Consider the following 18,405-nt stretch of genomic DNA (forward strand, 5'->3'; position numbering starts at 1 on the left):
TGGACCATGCATCACCTCGCCCTCACGTCACGCCTCAAAACAAATACTCACAGCTTCGATCGGCTGCTACGCACATGACATGCACGCATAAGTATCCAGGTAAGTACTTTTTTCAGTCAACTTGAAATTTATAGCAGTTCCGGGTTCATTCGTAAATCATATATACTACCTACTACAACTAGGATAGTCCAAGAGAGAAGAGAAGATACTACTACTACTACTAGTATCATTGACGATTCCCAATGTAGAGCAAAAAAAAGTAATAGCTAGTACCATTAGAACAGCTAATACAGCCATGTGAATCATACCATACATAAATACTAGGTAAAAAAGGGGTTCTCCTACACTCCACTCCAGTCCAGTCCACCCATACACACAAGCACGACCAGAATCGGTCAGTACACGAGTGCTGTCCCATGCCGACATTGTCCGTCCGAACCGAACCAAACACAACAAAAGTAGAGCAGAGTAGAGGTAGGAGAACATGCAGTCATAGAATAGAAGAAAAGAAAAGAAAAGAGTAAGAAAAAAAGCCCAAGAGAAACTTTATTCTTAGCAGATGACATTCCTCAAAGGGTGAAAAAGAAAAAAAAGAGAAAACCAACCCAACGTTACGTTAGTTCAGCAGATGGTGAAATGAACATGAACATGAAAAGAAAAGAAAAGAAAAGAAGAAGGGGGGTGGTCATCGTCATCGTCATCCTGCCAGGACTCGGACGAAAAAAGTCTGAATATGAGGGTGGGGGGGAAAGTAGTATCAAAAAATCACATCACATCACATCACATCACAGACATCACGGTGATTCCCAAAGGGCGAAGACAAAACCAAAGCCAAGCCAAGCCAGGCCAAGCTAGGCCATACGAACAGAAAGAAAATAGTCATCATCGACAGAAAAGAAAAGAAGAAGAAGATGAAGAAGAAGTAAAGAAAAATGTGTTCATGCGAATCTCATTAGAGCAGGATGGAGGATAGAGAGGATGGAGAGGATGGAGAGGATGGAGGATATAATTAGAATTAAGCAAAGCACCAAGTCATCAAGAACAAAACAGGATCATCATTTGCTTTGCACCCACAAGGCAAGACAATGCTAGACAAGGCAAGGTAAGCGATTGATCTATCGATCAATTCCAAGAGAAGCGACCTTCCCCGCAAATCTAGCACCAGCACTTCCACGCTTAGACAACTTCTCCTTCTCCTTCTCCGCAAAGCCCGATCCCGATCCCGAGCCCGGTCCAGAACCAGGAGCCTGCGAAGCAACAGAAGAAGAAGAACTATCCTTACTAGCGGAGCGAATGGTAGGCAGCGAGCCGAGGGTATCGTTAGGGTTATTGTTATTGGTAGACAAAGACTTCCCAGGAACGGGGGGAGGAGCGGCGGCGGCGCTGAACCCCGGATTTCGCGCAACGCGCTGACTGAGGTACAGCTGTGCTGCCGGGGATAGAGGGATTGATGGTGGTTGGGGAGGAATCTCCGCGCCGTTCTGAACCAGCAGTTCGGCCATGGGGAAGGGGATTGCCTTTGCGCTGGGCCGGGCGGAGAGGGTCGTAGGGGTAGGGGTAGGTGTTGATCCCGGTGTGGCGGGGTCTGTAGCAGCCAGTGCGAGGAATATAGCCGGCGTACTGCGTGAACGATCGGGTACGTTGACATTACCGCGTAAGGCAATTCCATAAAGGACGCCCTGGATATCGTTTTTCTTGACCGAGGCGAGGAGGGTCTCGTCTGGTGTTGCGAAACGGGAACGCGGGGATGGGACGCCCTCGACGTATGCTCGGTCGACATATTTCGCCGTGATGAATTTCAGGCGTTGCTCGCGGGTGGAACTTGCGATTGGTTTGAGCGATTGGTCGAGTGTTGCTTCCCAGATCATGTTACTGACGCGATTGCCGATTTGGAGGAGGATTTCGACGATGTCGTTCGAGAAGGAGTGGACGTCTAGTGTTAGAGATCGGATCTTGGAAATGTGTGTGCCGAGAGATCGGTGAATACCACTGCATTCGATGCATAGTACAATTCCCAGGTTGATTGACACCCATTCGACCTTGGAGGAGGATCCACAATCCGCACACCATTTATTTCCCTCGTCGGCGTCGCGTACCGTTTGGAGCAGTCGTGCCGGGTTCTCTTCGTAGCTGTTACTGTCATGGCGAACATAGCTCGGCCTTGCTCCGACTGTTGTACGGCGGGTGACACCACCGGCGCTGGCACTGCTAGAGCTATTTGAGTAGGAGTGATGACCAGACACCGACGAGCTTTTCCCGGTAAGAACCGAACCGATATCACGGCCAGCAGAAGACTTCTCCGATGAGGACGGAGGAGGCGCCGGCATACCTTGTCCTTCAACGGCGCTTTGGAGCGCGTTATTGATGGATCGAATCCAAGTCGCCATATCTTCTTCCGATGTGGCTTGATAGATGCGCTTGAATTGGGGAGTGATCACTTCAAAGCAGAAACGTCGCTCGGCATTACGAGCTTCCCGAACCGATGCCATTCGAAGGTCGATGGGCTCCATGTGCAGATCCAATTTTTGCTTCCAGTTGCTGTATTCCGAGAGTTTGCCTTGATCCAAGACAATCCAGAATCTGCGGGGAAAGTGTTTGTTAGTTTATGAAACAAGCTAAGCAATGCCAAGAGACTAGACTAGTACTTACTTGTGCCAGGCCTGCTTGTTGATACCCTTCGGATCCATGTGTGATCCAGGACGGGAAAGCGCCCACAGCAACCCTTCTTTTCGCTGCTGGCCGACACTGCGATCGATCCCAGTAGCAGCAGGCTCCTCCAGATCGCGAATGCCCTTGAACCGATTTTGACCAGATCCGCCGGCAGATCCAGCGCTACCAGTAGGAGCAGATGTGCCAGCAGCTGAGCTGACCGACCCGACATTAGCCTGGGACGAAACGGAGGAACTATTGCTAATAACCCCCCCGGAGTTGAGAGCCAGTGCTATCAGCTCGGCCAAGCTCAGTTTCATTCGAAGCAGCCCCGTTGGCGGCTGTGGTAAATGTAGCGGCCACGTGTGACGGACCTGCGATGGCATCGGGCTCAAGGTAAGGGTTACTGTTCTTTTCAAGAGCTCTGCGAAACTCCTCGCGCTCAGTCCGCTTGAACTGGAACTCCTTATCCGCCCTATTGACCTCGTGAACTAGAGAGTCCAGTTGGGGAACCATTTTTTCAATCTTATTGGCAGCCGCCAAGAAATTCTTAGCTTGAAAGTCTGCATATTTAGTCAGATGCGACAAGACTTCTTGTTCCTTGCGACCTCCGTGAAGATCTTGCATGAAGGCAGAATAGTCGAAGCGTCTTAATTCATAGTTTCGACGTTTGGCTTGATATTTTGAGTCACTCTCTGCGCGCTTTTTCTCCTTGAGCGAATCCTGTCGCTGGCCGAGGTACCGACTGACGTAGGCATAATAATCACGACTCTCTTCATCAAAATCTTTCTTCTTCGCTTCCGCTTGCTTGATATCGTTAGTGTATAGCTTGACAAGAGGCTCGATGACGAGCTTTTGCAGTTGAAGAGCGTTCAACTGTTCATAATTTTGAATCTGACGGGCGATCTTTTCAAAATAGTGGTCTAAAGCAGGTTGAATGGCGTTGGCATTGGATGTCGATGCCTCGTTCAAGGAGCCCAGGAAACCCTCCATGGCTTCGTTGAAAGTCGTTTGTGCGGACTGCGCAGCCTCTGCCTTTTTCAAGACCTTCTTTATTTTTGTACGCATATTTCCTGTCTTCTGTTCCAACGCCTTCATTGTAGCTCGGAACAGGGGCCCATCTTCCACGTTCATATCTTCTCCGGCGCGAGAAGCAAGGTCGACTTTAACGGGAGGTGGGGGTGGGGGCGCAGTTGGAGGCGGCGGTATGCCCTCCGACGATTCAGGCGGGGTGATGGAAGGGAGGTTGGGGTTCGAGAAATTTTCGCTATCACTGGCCTGTGAAATGACCGACTGGGTGGAAGGAATGCGACGGCGGGGAAAGGGAACGGGCAACTCGAGGTTCGGCGACATTATCAGCGGACTAGGTAGGGACCGAATGGAGTTATGTACCCAGAAGGAGAAATGTGCGAGGGTATTGAGGCGGTTGGTTCTTGAATCGTAGTCCAAAAAGCTGCAGCTGTTCCGCCAGCCGCCACCTTTATCCTCCGTCGTCTTGGGAGGCTTCCATCTCCAGGACCAGTCGAACGAGACGGAGGGGCTACCATCGGTCGAGTAATCACCAATCAGTTGGACATTGGAATTGTTTTGAAGGTTCGGGTTTGCGTGAAATTCCCGCGTAATTAGGTTGTCAAGTTCCTTGGAGTTTGACGCGTGGGCGAAGGTGAGCCCAGTGAGGTTGGTGTTGGCTACCTCAGGGAGCGAGGTCGCAACGCCATTGACGGTGGATCCCGCGAGATTACCGGTCGCTGTTTGGCGGAGGACGAAGGTGAAATTAAAGATGAGTTCCTCATCGTTTGAAAGACGGAGCAAGAAGGTCGGGATCGCAGCAGACGGAGGGACATCGGGGTCCTGTTGTGTTGATCCACCCAGTTAGTCCACAGTCCACAGATGCCAGTATAATCGGCGGTCGCACGGTGATACCTACCTGAATATATTCAATAGGGGTGTCGTCGCTTGCATCTCGCTTCGCTATATACCTGACCGCAGGGAACGCGTTCGGGGAGAGGGTTAACAGAGGGCGTCGGGAGTTGCTGATGGTGACCGATGCGATCGAGACTATGGTCGATTTCGTTAGCATGGGGGGGGGAGAACCCGAGTGTAAAACAAGCGCAGGGCCTGTAAGTCCTGGACATACATCTATTCTGGTCCTTGAAGAACAAATTTCCGGCATCGTCGAGGCGACTGGCGACATTGCCCATGATGGCGCAGACGAGAAATCAAGTCACGGCGCGAGAAGGAGATGGGGTCAACACCAAGTCAATCGGCCATCGATAAAAGGGTACGGAGTCAGATGGCCCTAGGGAATGAGAAAGCGAACAAGGAGATAAATCCGTCATTCAGTCGTGGAGAGCGGTTTGAATGTGTTTTGAGTGTGGGAGGAGAAGGAGGAGGGGGCGGAGGGCGGAAGGTGGAGGGAGAAGGTGGAGTCGAAGGGAACTTGAGAAGCTTGGGATCGAACAGTGGAGTATGAGTACTCCGTAGATTGGTTCGGTTTCACTTGATCGTTTACAGAGTACGAGTAGACTACTGTACCTGTGGTCAAATATTGTTTTATGATGGAAAGCCCATTCTTTTTATTTCCAAGTTACCTGTCCCGTGCTATTATTACTGCTACTGCTATTCACCTCGAGGGGCGGAGCAACGTCTTTGTTTCAGCCTCCATGCGCCTCTCCTAAAGGCGCCAACATTCCATTCTCATACTTATGAGTCAAGTGTCAAATGCCCTAGACTGGAATGGTCAGGTCAGAGGACACTAGGACACTATCACACTAGCACACTGTGGCTGTGGCAACACTGTACACGATAGTCTCATGGTTTGATCTCTATACCATTAAACTAACTAAGAATGACGATTATGCTGCATATTGCTATGATACACCAAGACCCGCGTGAACGTGAATAATGAACGTGAACGTCGTGACATTCCCTCGGTTCCGGACCGAGAGAAAGAGAAAGAGAAAAGGAGAGAAATATCAAGAATGCGAATGCAAAAAGTATTAAATCCATAGGGATTGCCAGCATGAACTAGACAGCCTGTCCAGCTCCATTATTAGCCGGAGTCGACGTCGAAGATCCATTAATCTAACCAGTCGAAAACGATCGTTCACGGCCAGACACATGCTGACCCTTCGTGTTCGCCTTCGCCTTCGACTTGTCCGCATGACCATCCGCCTCAACCCACCGCATCATCTGCCCCTTAACATCACGCATCTCATGAACCTTGCGCGAAAGATCCCCCCGCTTTTTAGCAGTCGAAGGCTCAGCAGTCCGACCATTAAGCTCATCTTCATCCGAGCTCGAAATCGACAGCGAAGACGCAGAGCTCTGCTGGAGATACGTGATAAGATGACCCTGCTCTTTCTTGAAATTCCTCTGTTCATCCTTCATCTCACCCATCAATTCCGCATCCTCTTGACTACCCAATGTCGTAATATGAAGGCCCGGGAAATTGCTCGCTAGCCACTTTTTCAGCTCCGGCAACATTGCCGAGTTAGGTCTGTATGTTCCACTATCGTTATCGATGAATAGCTCATAGTCGTCCGGATCAGTCGAAGTATCCTGCGACATCGAGATATTCTCGTGGTCGTGGTCGGCATGGTCATCATCATCCTCGTCAACGGCAATGCCACCCTCAATACGCGGTGACTGCGACGGTGACTGCGATCGAGATCGGTGTCGACTCCGAAGCACGCGTCGCCGAATGAAAAATTCACCCGAGTACGCGATATAAATCGATACATCACTATGCATCGTGTGTTTACTCAGCATATCGACGCCAAACTCCTTGCCAGTCTCAGTGAATCGCAGTTGTCCATCCAGCGTAATCACGTAAGTGAAGATTCGTCCGCCCTGGCCGTAGCTCACGAATTCGAGGAACTTTTGCGTAAATTCGTGGCAGGGTTCGGGAAATACGCCGTGGAGGGTGGTTCGGTCGAAGTTGTAGATTCGTTGGTGTTGGTGGTGTAGGGCTTTGTGTAGGATTCTTCCTCGAAGACTTTGCGCTTGGAACATGCCTGCTATAAAGGGTCTGAATTCGACGTAGCGGTGGTAGAGTCCTGAAGGGACAGGCCCGGAAAGTTGTATTTGAATGGCCTGGAAGCTAGATTATCAAGCTGTTAGCAAAATGTGGAAGGAATAGTAGCGATGCAGTGCAATGCGACGCGATGCGACATACTTGTATCGGCTAATTGCCTTCCCACTCCCATCCGTCGTCTCAACCCGATCCTTCGTCCCAGCCAACCGCCCAATAAGAGGAGAAAAGTGCTTGAACCAATGATTAGGGCCAGCAGTATACATCTGACCCCCCTCAGTGCCAGGAGTCCGACCAAGACATTCAATACTCGCAATCAGGAACGATTCCTTATGATGACCCGTCGCAAACGCGGAAACATTGGTAAAGACATAAACGCGCTTACTGCCAAACCTCTTTTTAATCTTAAACGGCTGCTCCTTAAACCCAGGCCAATCCTCCGACAGTCGTCCAACATCAATAAAAGCGATTCCCAATTTATCGTCGTGATCCGCGGGATCCTCGTCCATGACATAGGCTTTCAGTTGGAAGCCCGAAGCGGGCACATTCGCGACAATCCATTCGCATTCCCAGACTGGATTCATGTCCTTGCGTATTGTGGGCGTGCGAAATCGAATCGGCGTATCTTGCTTATGGCGTCGGGGCAGGTCGACGGAGAGTTGCGCAAAGACATACGGGTCTGAGGAGAAACTGCCAAAGTCGGCGACCGGAAGGTCAACACCACGGTGGAAAGTGAATTTGAGGGTATATCCCGGTGGGGCGGGAGGGATAGGAGTCGCATCGAAGCCTCCGGCAGGCTGGTGCGAATCTTCCTTCATGCTGAGACGATTTTGGAGCTTGTCGGCTTTTTCGACCAGTTTGGGCGCATAGTGGTCGACTTTTTGCGCCATGATGAAGGTGAGGGGAGGAGGAGTGTTTAAGTCAAGTCAGGTCAGGTCAGGATGAACGTGGGGGGGGGAAGCAGTCTCATAGTCTCAAGGGCTGATAAGAATAGGAACGATATAAGCGGGTCGAGGGAGAAAAGAAGGAAAGGAAACACCATCGCAGATGCGCAATGGGGGAGGGGGGGGCATGGACAATCAGGGGACCACCGCTAAGGGTGGGGCAATTTGTAGCGACGAACCAAGCTTCAGCCTTACCCACTGGCAGGACAGTACCAAAGGTAGGCAACAACATTAACCGCGGCTGCCAAGGCATGAGATCATCCTGGAGTTTGATTGGGGGGGGGCTGATCTATGTTGTAGTACGTACATGTAGACCAGAGTACCACAGTTGGCTTGTCGATCAATATCTTGCTAAATATGGTGAAACAGAGGATCAATGGTCCATCCTTCGTAGACTACCGTGCGAAATGTACGTAATTGAATATTCTCAAGGTTTGTGAGATACGAGTATCCGAGGCTAAGGGGAATTGTGATCAATCTAGACAGAAGGATATGACAATATCAAAGATGCATACACGACAACTCAAGAACTGTCGAAGAGAAAGACAATAATACCAATTAATGGAAGGCGCACTAAGGGGCCTGAAGGTAAAAAATAACAAAGCTAGAAAACATACAAAGTCTTTTCGTGAGGTCATCTCGCGCTAAAAAAGACACAGGGACGCGTTTCCCGATTCGGTAAAAGATGTATGTTTGGTGACGTCGGGCTAGCCACGAGGGTGGAGGTGGAGAACAAGAGATTGACGACGGTGGCGTCCCTGGGAAATTGACATCCCGGAAGACTTTTCTTGGTTTCAATTTATTTTATTTAAACCGGTAGTGAATGGGTACGAACCATAGGGCTGAACACAAGGCTGAACCATAAGGCTGAACATAGGGCTGAAGAAGTAAGTAAATTGGTAAGAATTGCTTGTAGGTAAATTGGCGATCTAACTTTGAGACTTGGGCAGAAACATCACGGAAAAGCAATACAGCGAGAAATAATACAGGGTAATTTTCGTGAGGTCATATCGAGCTGGCGGAATAGCAAAAATTCGGATGTCAAACGCATGTGCGCAGTAAATGCGAACGGAGGTGGAAACCCTTTGGGTGCACCATCGTCCGATCCTGATCCCTCCGTAGTTAAAAGGTCTAAGAGCCACGGAACAAGAACTGCATATCTTCCGGGGTCAGTTTCTCCAAAGCAGCAGCCTGGTCCTTGTTAATGGTTCCTCGGATCAGGTTCGCTTTCTTCTCCTGTAGTTGCACAATTCGAGATTCCACCGAATCTTCAATTGTCAATCGGGTAATCACACACGGTCTCTGCTGGCCGATACGATGACTCCGATCGGCACTCTGCCATTCTGCCGCAGGGTTCCACCAGGGGTCCACAATGAAGACACGAGACGCCTCAGTCAAATTCAAGGCAACACCGCCAGCCTTAAGGGAGACCAAAAACACCTCCACGTCGGCATTAGTCATGAAATGGTTGATCGAGTTTTGGCGCTGCGCGGGTGTCATCGTACCGTCCAGCATGACCGTGTTGAATCCTGCATGACGTAGACGCCACTCCACGAGCTGGAGCATTGACGTGAACTGGGAGAAGATGATAGACTTTGGGGTGTGGCTCTTGTTTCTCTGTTTGTACAGTTCGTAGAGGAGGGTTTCGATTTTTGTTGATGATGTCCAATTCTCCATGGAGATTCGGTTGATAATCGACGTCTTCTTGATACTCTCGGCCTCCTGCTCCTTTGTTGGTTGTTCCAAATCAATCGACAGAGCGATGTGGCACCGAGGGCATTCTGCACTATCTTTCGAGTCAAAAGACTCGATGTAGTCCGTAACACATCGACGGCAGAAGTCATGGCGGCAGCGGGATTGAATCGCATCCTCTGCCGGTTCATCACAGATTGTACACACGAGCACATTGTGGCCAGGTTGGGTCTGTTTCTTTAAGATAAGGTCAGGGTGATTAGCCACTTGACGCATCTGCATAATCAGACCAAAAATGTTGGCATAGTTGTTCAGCATAACACCTCGGCTCACGTAAGTATCAAATTGACGACCCGTGTTCGTCATGATACTACGAGAGAAGTCATGCTCGATCTCCCCAAAGAATTCGTTGTGGATGGTAATTCGTTTCGGTGGGAGTTCCATTGAGGCGGTATGTTCCTCCTTCAGTCGTCGAAGCATGATATGGTCTGTGATCAGGCGGAGTTTCGCCAAGCCTTCCTTGCGCTCGTTCTGAGTTCTGCCTTCCGTGATTGGATTCAAGATCTCCTTGTTGAAGACGGAAATGTGGTTGAAACCTGTGTGACGGCATTGCGTACAACGCCCCTGCTTATCCGCCATCCACTGGAGTTCCTCACAGGGACATTGTTTGCAGAAGTAGCTAGCAAACGGTCTAACTTGCAAGAACCGAAGCAGAGAGAAGAACTCGCCAATTCGATTCTGCACTGGGGTACCCGAAAGACACCATTTAAAGTTGGCCTTCAAGGCAAAGCAGGCCTTAGCGACACCCGTGGTACGTTGCTTGATGCTATGAGCTTCGTCAAGGATGAGTCGGTGATAGTGGATGCAGTGTATGACGCTGTCTGCTTTGACCGTGTTCCCTCCACGAGACCAGCCTTTCTCTTGCTTGCGATGCATAGACTCCAAGCTCGAATAGGAAATCATAATCACATCGTATTTTCGAAGATCCGCCTCGGTGAGCTTCTTCACCTTCGAGTCAGAGCCATGATAGACGAGCACTTTCAGTTTGCCATCAGTGTATTCCTAGGTAAAGGGTTAGTTACCGATCGTATGTATTTCCAGGGGGGCGTACTACAAACCTGAATTTCCTTCTGCCATTGCATCAAAGCAACGGGTGGAACAATAACAAGTGTTGGGTCAGGCTGTGGGAAATCGGACATGATAAGAGACACGGCTTGGATGGTCTTTCCCATGCCCATCTCGTCACCTAGCAAGCCACCTCGGTATGACGACTTTTCCTGCTCAATCATCCAGCTTAGGCCCTCCAGCTGGAAGGGCTTTAACTTTCGAGTAATGGATGGCGGCTGCTGAGCGGGTGCTGGGGTGAGAATGGGCTGGGCTTTAAGCTCATCCCACATGGTTTCTACGACCGGGTGCTTTGAGACCAACTTTTTCCGTTCCTTTGCCGCGCGCCCGGCTTTGCGCATCTCGTCCCAACTCATAGGATTATCTTCGGGATCAAACTCGGCATCTTCCGATTCGTCATGACTTCCGTCGAAGTCGAAGTCGAGTATAGTGGCATTAGGATGAGACGAATGTTGATGAGATGCAGACGGACCGGACGGAACCCGATTCAAGGCCCCCCCTGACCTCCGCAGCAGCTTCGGCTTTAACACTTTCCAAATAATCATCTCCCTCTTCTGAATCCCAATAATCCCCATCATCAGATATCAATGACGGCGGGTGCGATCCCTCGTCGGAGGTCAAACGCTCATCCGAAAAATCCTCTGCTGAGTCCGAAACCTCATACCCTTGTCGAATGTCTTGAAGACGTTGTAGATTCGAATTAGAGACGTCTTGGTTTGATACCTTCTGCCTTTTTGGAGCCGATGCCATGTACGCGTATTCCTCCTGCTGGAGTGCCTCCGCCAAAGCCGCATCGTCCTGAGTATTGGCGGCTGACATGGCAGATGCTGATCTTTTGGTACCACGTTTCGAGGCCTGCTGAACTCTACCTCTGGCATTTGCAGTGATTCGCTGAATCTCCTTTCGGGCCTTGGGTAATGTTCTAGTTTGTTTCGCATCCGATTCCACGCCAGTGCTAACACTGGTTGCCGGCGTGTTTGTACCAGGAGTGCCACTGAGCGAACTCTGCGCGGTGTCACTGGGGGAGTTGCTCTTTTTGCCGGGGACGATGACTTCGATCTTGGCTGCTGCCCGTCGTCTTGTCATTCTCGGAGTGATCGAGTTGATCGGGTCTTCTCCTTCAGATTCCTTAGTGTTGCGGTGGGTCCGGGGATTGGTATGCAGTGACCCGCCCGTTTGTCGAGACCCCGATCGACAGAGGGGTGATGAACCCCTTGGTGACGTCTCGCTGAATGGCGCGTCATCCTCCGAATCAGGGATAATTTTCGCCTGAGACCGTCTTCTCATTTTGTAAAGCGGATGAGGCCGAGTGAGGGGGGGGTAGACTCGAACGAGGAGGGAATTGGAGGGAGCGTTCGGAGGGGAACAAAGAGCGTGGAGTCGATTGCAACTAATTCTGGAGAGAAGTCAGTTTGTATTCCTCGACTGGAGAAGGAAGAGGGCCTTTGATCAAAGGTAAAAGGGGGGGAGGGAGGGGAGGATTCGTACTCAAGTCTAATCGGGAGGATGAGGCTCCGTCCCAAACACGCGGGATTTCACGCGTTTATTTGGCGATGAAACACAGGTAATTCGGAATCACCGAATCAAATGATGATTTGAGAAGGACACAAAGGGGTCAAGAACAAGCGAGCGTAGGTTGAGGGAGCGTGAAAGAAAAGGGGGAAGAGAAGGAAGGTGGTGAGTGAGGGAGTGAGAGAGTTGACTGGGAGGCAGAGTGAGTGCCTGATCCAGAACCAGGAAACCCAGGAAAACTCTTCACTCTTCACTCGGGCGAATCGGATTTTGCAAGGTTTGTCACCATTGGGCTCTTCTGCCTAAACGAATACTTTTACTTCCATTCCATTCGACTCCTGAAATGATCGATCGGTGATCGGTGATCAACCTACTGTCGTCACTTATCGCCTTGCATCGTCGATAAGAGCCTCGCGTTAAGTGCAACGCGAAACTGCCGCGAAATCCCCGACATTCGCCACCATCCACCAACCTTCCCCCCTTATCCTCTTACACACCTTTTGTCTTCGGTAACAATGTGAGTATTCAGTGCGTACTTTGCTCTTCACAGCCTGGCTAAGATTTCTGTCTTCTTCGCAGGGCCGATCGACGTGCAAACAGAAACAGAAACATTCGGGGCCCGTATGCTTACTCCTTCTTTGAGAACATCGGTGCAATCTCACTAACATAATATCGGTAGACACTCTGCCCTAACTGACTTTCTTGCTGTATGTCTAAGCCCCTGAACCTCAATCCTTATACCGATACGTTGCCAACCATGAGAACCTGACTAAACTGTGAACTTCTAGTCTAACAACATCTCCGCGGCCCAAATCCGCGATGACTACGACCGCCGAATAACCGAAGCAGCGCGCCAGGCCGATGAAGAAACAACGGCAGCGACTGCTGAGAATCAAGATCCTGAATTTGAACCCGAACCAGAGCCAGAATCTCCAGAGGATAAAACAAAGAAACGCAAGCGCCAACAAGCAATCGAGAGGATCAAGAAAACCAAGGAATTTGCTCGTCGCAAGGCTCGAAGAACCGGCGAGCCTGATGATGATGACGATTGGCTAGCTAACCAGATAGCCGACGAGAAGGCACGTCCAGCCCCTGGCCAGTTGGAGAATTGCGAGATATGCGGCAAACGCTTCACGGTTACGCCATATAGCAAGGCGGGTCCGGAAGGGGGTCTTCTCTGTGCGGATTGCTCGAAGAATCAGGCCAAAGGCGATGGCAAGAAGGCACCTCCGAAGAAACGGGCTGCTGGGCCCGGTCGGCGCCAAAACCAGAGCAAGCTGCTTGATGGATTGACTGCCCATGGAGCCCAAAGTCTCCTCGAGATGTGTATCAAGAAGGTCGCAGAGAACATCGAGGACGTGGAAGAGTTTGGTGACTTGCCTCCTCCTGTGATGCACCGTCTAAGCCAAATCTTATCCAGAAGGCGAGCGGTCACTTCGAGGATCTTGAATCTGTTTCTTCGTCGAAATCACAGGGAACTCAACATCTATGACTGTGCCCATCTGCAAACGGACGACTTTCATAGGATCCTTGCTCTGATGCCTGACTTGACCAAACTCAACCTCCGATTCGTCACTCCGATGAAGGACCACATAATCGACTACATGATAGAGAACAACAAGAGCATTCGAGATCTCCATCTCGATTCTCCGAACCTAGTGACCGACGATTGTTGGCGCCAGATGTTTATCAAAATTGGACCTCGCCTCCAGAGCCTAAAGCTCTGGAATCTCGATGCAGCTTTTGACGACAAAACCGCCGAGGTTATGTGTGAGAATTGCACTGGACTCGAGCGTTTAAAAATGAAATACATTGCGAAAATCGGTGATGGGGCACTGAAGGCGATATCATCTCTCAAATCACTGAAACATCTCTCGTTATGTTTTCTCCGAGAAACCGAGTCCGAACCTCTTCTTGAGATAGTTTCGTCGATCGGTCCGAATCTTCGCTCTTTGTCTTTGGAAGAATTCAAGAATGCCGACGATCATTTGATTGAGTCCATTCATGATAACTGCCACAATTTGACAAAACTACGATTCGCTAGGAATGATCTGTGCACCGATAAAGCCTGGGCTTCCCTTTTCCACAACTGGTCCAACCCACCTTTAACCTATGTGGATCTCCACAGGGTCCGAGACGTTGACATGTCAAATCCCGCTGGCCCTCCCGAGCCAGTCGGGCTGGCTTCAGATGGATTTGTCGCCCTTATGGAGCACTCTGGCTCTAAAATTCAGTCAATAAATGTCTCGTCGTGTCGCCACATATCACGTGACGCCTACGAGACAGTCTTTGCTGAGAATAAGCAATACCCACACCTCAAACACCTTGACATTTCATTCAATGGGTACGTGGATGACTATATTGCGCAGTGTATCCTACGCTGCTGTCCGGCTCTTACGAAATTCGTTGTCTTCGGTTGCTTCCAGATTCGAGATTTGAAAGTGGGTAAGGGTGTTGCTGTGATTGGAACTATCGGCGCGAAGCTCACTGTCGAGGGCATCGTACAAGCGGAGACTATGTGATCAGGGGTTCTGGATCTCTTATTGTTGTCTTGATGGTTATCCTCTATAACAAGGGCAAGCCTTTTTTGAGGCATTTCAATATGCTAGACACGTCACCGTTGTCCATTTTTAACCCGTCACTCTCGTGGCCGGCCCGATATCACTGAATATCTTTAACTGAAGGGAAAATGCGTACTTGGCATGGTACGACTTACGAAAATGAGCCATTATTGTATCTTAGATCTATTATTATCTTGAATCGATTGCTTTTTCGAGAATTTTTGTCCAAGTATCTGAGCCCGCCAACTTTCCCTTAGCACGTCCTTCCCATTTGTTTAATCATGACACACAGCCTCAGTGGGGTAGATAGTTAATTTGCCTACCAATGCGCCCCCTTATTCTGTCTTATGTTCCCTACTAATTTCACTATAATTTGAATTGCGACATCGCTATGCCGGCTGATATAGATGGCCAAGGCCATGGCCAGAATGATACATATGAGTGGGAAGCAGTGGGCGAAACACCACTCATACGATGTCCTCGCGTCTCGTGGAGTTACCATACCAAAAGTCATTTTTGCAGATCATCATTCATTTGGTCTTAACTAAAAATACAATAAATCAAAATCAAACTCCAAGACCGCATGCTTTATACGCATATAATCAATAAAACAAATCACGAATCTCTCTAGTGAGCCATCCGCTTCCCAATCTCACTCTGCCAGTTCCGCGACTTCTCAAAGCCATTCGTCGCACTCTGGAAATCAACCATAGCCTGATAAACCTCTTCCTGACTATTCAGCACAAAAGGACCATACTGAACAACCTTCTGATCAAGAGGCTGACCAGAAACAATAATAAACCTTGCCCCAGTCTCCGCATTATCAGGAACAGAAGCCTCAACAAAATCTCCCTCCTGTTCAAAAACAACATTATGAAACTGCTTCACATGCTGCGTAGAATCACTCGATCCAAAAACCGCATCCCCTTCCAATGTGTAAGCAAACGTATTCCACCCCTTCGGCAAAGCCTGCGAAATCCGTCCACCGGGGCGAATAGTCACATCAAGCAACCAAACAGGTGTATAAGCCAAATCCCGAACTGAGTCAATGCCATGCGACTGGCCTGAAATAACCTTAACAGTAACGCGGCCCTCGTCAACACTCGCGACGGGAATTTCAGAACTGCGCAGATCCCGATACCGAGGCTCGCACATCTTTAGTTCCTTCGGTAGATCGACCCAGAGCTGCATGCCGACATTCGGACTACCGTCTTCGTTCTCGTGCGGCATTTCCGCGTGCATGATTCCTCGGCCCGCTGTCATGAATTGTAAATCGCCCGGTCCGATTGTACCCTTGTTACCGGCGAAATCTTCGTGATCGACGCCGCCGGATAGTAGGTAGGTGATTGTTTCCTGGCCGCGGTGCGGGTGGTCTGGGAAACCGGCGCCCTTTCCGATGGTGAAGTGGTCTAGCATCAGGAAGGGGCTGAAGTTGCGCAGCTTGGGGGTCCCGATTGAGCGGCGGACACGGGCACCTGCTCCTTCGGCTTGCTCGATGGCAAGGAAGACTTGGCGGATGGCGCGGGCTGCGGACATATTTGTGATTGGGGGGGACGATTGGAGATGGGTAATTCAATTCCACTGGTAAGTTGGAAGTGGTTTGTGAAGATTCGGTCTTAAAAAGCTGTGACAGACTTGTTGGTGCGCGCTGTTGTAGAAAGCTTATAAGGGAGTCCTGGATTGAAGGACGATATGTAAAGATGATTGCGGTGATGCAAATTAGAAAGGGCAGAAGTAGCTTCATGAATGAGATGGCGGCCTTTTATAGATTTTTGTGAGCTGCGCTCTCGAAGTTTCGAATGCACTGTTAAGAATCAAAAGATTGAACTAGAAGTGCTAAAGTCAGCGGTTAGTCAAGCTTCATAAATATTGATCCATCACCGCAAGCGACAAAGCACTTGTCAGAAATCAGTCAGCGGTGCCATTGGGCGAATCATCCTGCGCTGGGGCGGCCATTACGAAGCTGACCAAAATCAGTGTCAGCATGGCGCTAAGCTGTATCAGGTTAGCGTTTGTGCCATATATCCGAGGGCGGATATAAAGCTATGTCATCTAATCACGTGTTATATTGATCACGTGTATAGTTATTGGGGGTATGTAATGTCGTCCAGAATGGATCTGAGCAGCAAGTAATTAGTATTATCATGAAAATGGTAGTCATTCAGATTCTTCCTAGACTCTCCAGGGCTGGCTTTTGTACCTAGGTACCTACTAGTAGGCATTCCATCCATGGATGTCTTCAACTACTTACTAGCGAAGTTGGCAGTCCGGGATTATTCAGCTCATGTTTTGTTCGTTCTCGCCTCTCGATGTAGATCATGCTCTTTTTGCCTGCCTTTTTTGCACGGACATGTACCGGTATATTGGCATATCGGCAATGTTCGAGAGTAAGCCTTGCCTTGTACTAAAGGATATCAAATTGAACAGGCTCTCAATCATGTAGGTAGGTTCACTCTGATTCGCTTCTAATCGAAGGCCTTAGCACTCTTTTTATGTACGAGGAATCATCAGTTTCGCCTATTATCAGCCACCCTCATATCAGATGATTTCATTCGGTGTGACCGAAGCTGGGCTGCAAGGGTGTAACTTTGGGTCGATTAACGAGAAAATGCCCAATACAAACTTTTCAAACATCACTGCCAATTGTCACTATCATACCCCAAGGGGATTTTTGTTTCAACCTGATATTGTGTATCTAAAAGAGACAGATGAAAGTATTGTGATCACACGTCAACCGCTTGTTTCCGAAACCTTCGATTCAAATTATCTTGTCTACTAGGAAGGGAATGAAAGTAGCATGATAGGTTCTAGGATCATTACAATTTTTACAGCAAAATACTCCAATGACAGAATACTATATACTAGAAAAAAATATGACCGCATCGAAGGCAAGGCCGATCATGACCGAGTGCTTAGTCCACCGTGACCTGTGCGAAAAGCTGTTCACGCAAAATAAAATGTCTCCCAATGACGCTGTCAATCCTTCAAGAACCCAGCTTTTATATTGGATCGATTTCCCTTGGCACTACGAAATCCATCCCGAAAATGGCGCGGCGACATTTTCGGACAATGCAACTTACATGGTCACGCCCGACTCGTGGGATCTGATGGTATCCTGTCTAGAGGCATTCTTTCTCTAACACCATAGTCTATAGTGAGGCTTGCAGCCCTTACCCATACGGCGTGCGAACAGTCCCCCTCTTGTCCAGACATAGCGCCAATGTTTTACATCCGTGATAACATCAGTGAATTGATCGACAATATGGCTACTAGTATGACTGACCACATCCGTGCAAGTGGGAATGTTTGAGTTCGTGGCCAATATTTCCTAACTGAGACTCGGACTTCCATCCGAGTTCGCTGGTCATGGATTACGCTTGCGAATATATCTGTTATCAATTCTATTGTGGTTTTGCGAGATAACTGGGAAATACAGAGATACTCCCAAGAGAGTCTAATGCAGAAAATTCCCAATCACCAAGTGCTGCAAGAAAGAATGAGGCAGTAGGACTTGTAAAAAGGAGAGCCACTCTCTTATATTCAAAATGTGGTGCCGATAGGGCCAGTTCTGTTAGACCCCTAGCTCTTTTATAAGCAATGCAGAGAGCAAATTAGAGAATTTATATCAGGCCCACTGAGCAGATCAGAGGGATCAGAGAGCCGCTTAGAGAAACCACTTGATGATCACTGATCTGCCCCGAGCGCTCAGAGACGTACTTAGGTCTACTCAGTGTCAGTGAGCAAAAGCAGCACTCACTGAGCACTAAAACGGAAAGGGAAGTTGGAGGCCAAGATCTTGCAGCGGAAATCCGGTACCTAGGTACCTACTAGTAGCCCTGGGTAGAAAAGCTTCCATCAGAAATAATGACCATTTCAGCTCTCTATATCT

General features: G+C 49.2%; 5 protein-coding genes across 5 annotated transcripts; 1 reads left to right on the forward strand and 4 right to left on the reverse strand.

Annotated features, from left to right (window-relative positions):
• Positions 1-1,115: 1,115 nt before the first annotated feature.
• On the reverse strand, positions 1,116-4,850 carry N7481_011272 (putative ARF GTPase activator (Csx2); the record flags this gene model as incomplete). Its single annotated transcript, XM_057270491.1, has 5 exons — positions 1,116-2,580; positions 2,650-2,860; positions 2,919-4,500; positions 4,577-4,707; positions 4,787-4,850. 5 exons carry the CDS (start codon positions 4,848-4,850, stop codon positions 1,116-1,118), a joined length of 3,453 nt encoding a protein of 1,150 aa, XP_057117665.1.
• Positions 4,851-5,733: 883 nt separating this feature from the next.
• On the reverse strand, positions 5,734-7,572 carry N7481_011273 (C2 domain protein; the record flags this gene model as incomplete). Its single annotated transcript, XM_057270492.1, has 2 exons — positions 5,734-6,751; positions 6,827-7,572. The coding sequence occupies 2 exons, from the start codon at positions 7,570-7,572 to the stop codon at positions 5,734-5,736; spliced, it is 1,764 nt and encodes a 587-aa protein (XP_057117666.1).
• A 1,271-nt stretch (positions 7,573-8,843) lies between these two features.
• Positions 8,844-11,730, reverse strand: N7481_011274 (DNA repair protein RAD16; the record flags this gene model as incomplete). Its single annotated transcript, XM_057270493.1, has 4 exons — positions 8,844-8,862; positions 8,924-10,380; positions 10,437-10,845; positions 10,916-11,730. 4 exons carry the CDS (start codon positions 11,728-11,730, stop codon positions 8,844-8,846), a joined length of 2,700 nt encoding a protein of 899 aa, XP_057117667.1.
• A 568-nt stretch (positions 11,731-12,298) lies between these two features.
• rad7 (uncharacterized protein) lies at positions 12,299-14,477 on the forward strand (the record flags this gene model as incomplete). Its single annotated transcript, XM_057270494.1, has 3 exons — positions 12,299-12,309; positions 12,635-12,662; positions 12,744-14,477. The coding sequence occupies 3 exons, from the start codon at positions 12,299-12,301 to the stop codon at positions 14,475-14,477; spliced, it is 1,773 nt and encodes a 590-aa protein (XP_057117668.1).
• Positions 14,478-15,143: 666 nt separating this feature from the next.
• N7481_011276 (pirin family protein) lies at positions 15,144-16,052 on the reverse strand (the record flags this gene model as incomplete). The annotated part of the gene is made up of 1 exon (XM_057270495.1): positions 15,144-16,052. One exon carries the CDS (start codon positions 16,050-16,052, stop codon positions 15,144-15,146), a length of 909 nt encoding a protein of 302 aa, XP_057117669.1.
• Positions 16,053-18,405: the final 2,353 nt, after the last annotated feature.

Source organism: Penicillium waksmanii (genome assembly GCF_028829765.1).
Source record: "Penicillium waksmanii strain IBT 27052 chromosome Unknown utg000009l:1.0-4314994.0:1.0-4318279.0, whole genome shotgun sequence".
In the NCBI taxonomy this organism is placed as follows: Eukaryota; Fungi; Ascomycota; class Eurotiomycetes; order Eurotiales; family Aspergillaceae; genus Penicillium; species Penicillium waksmanii.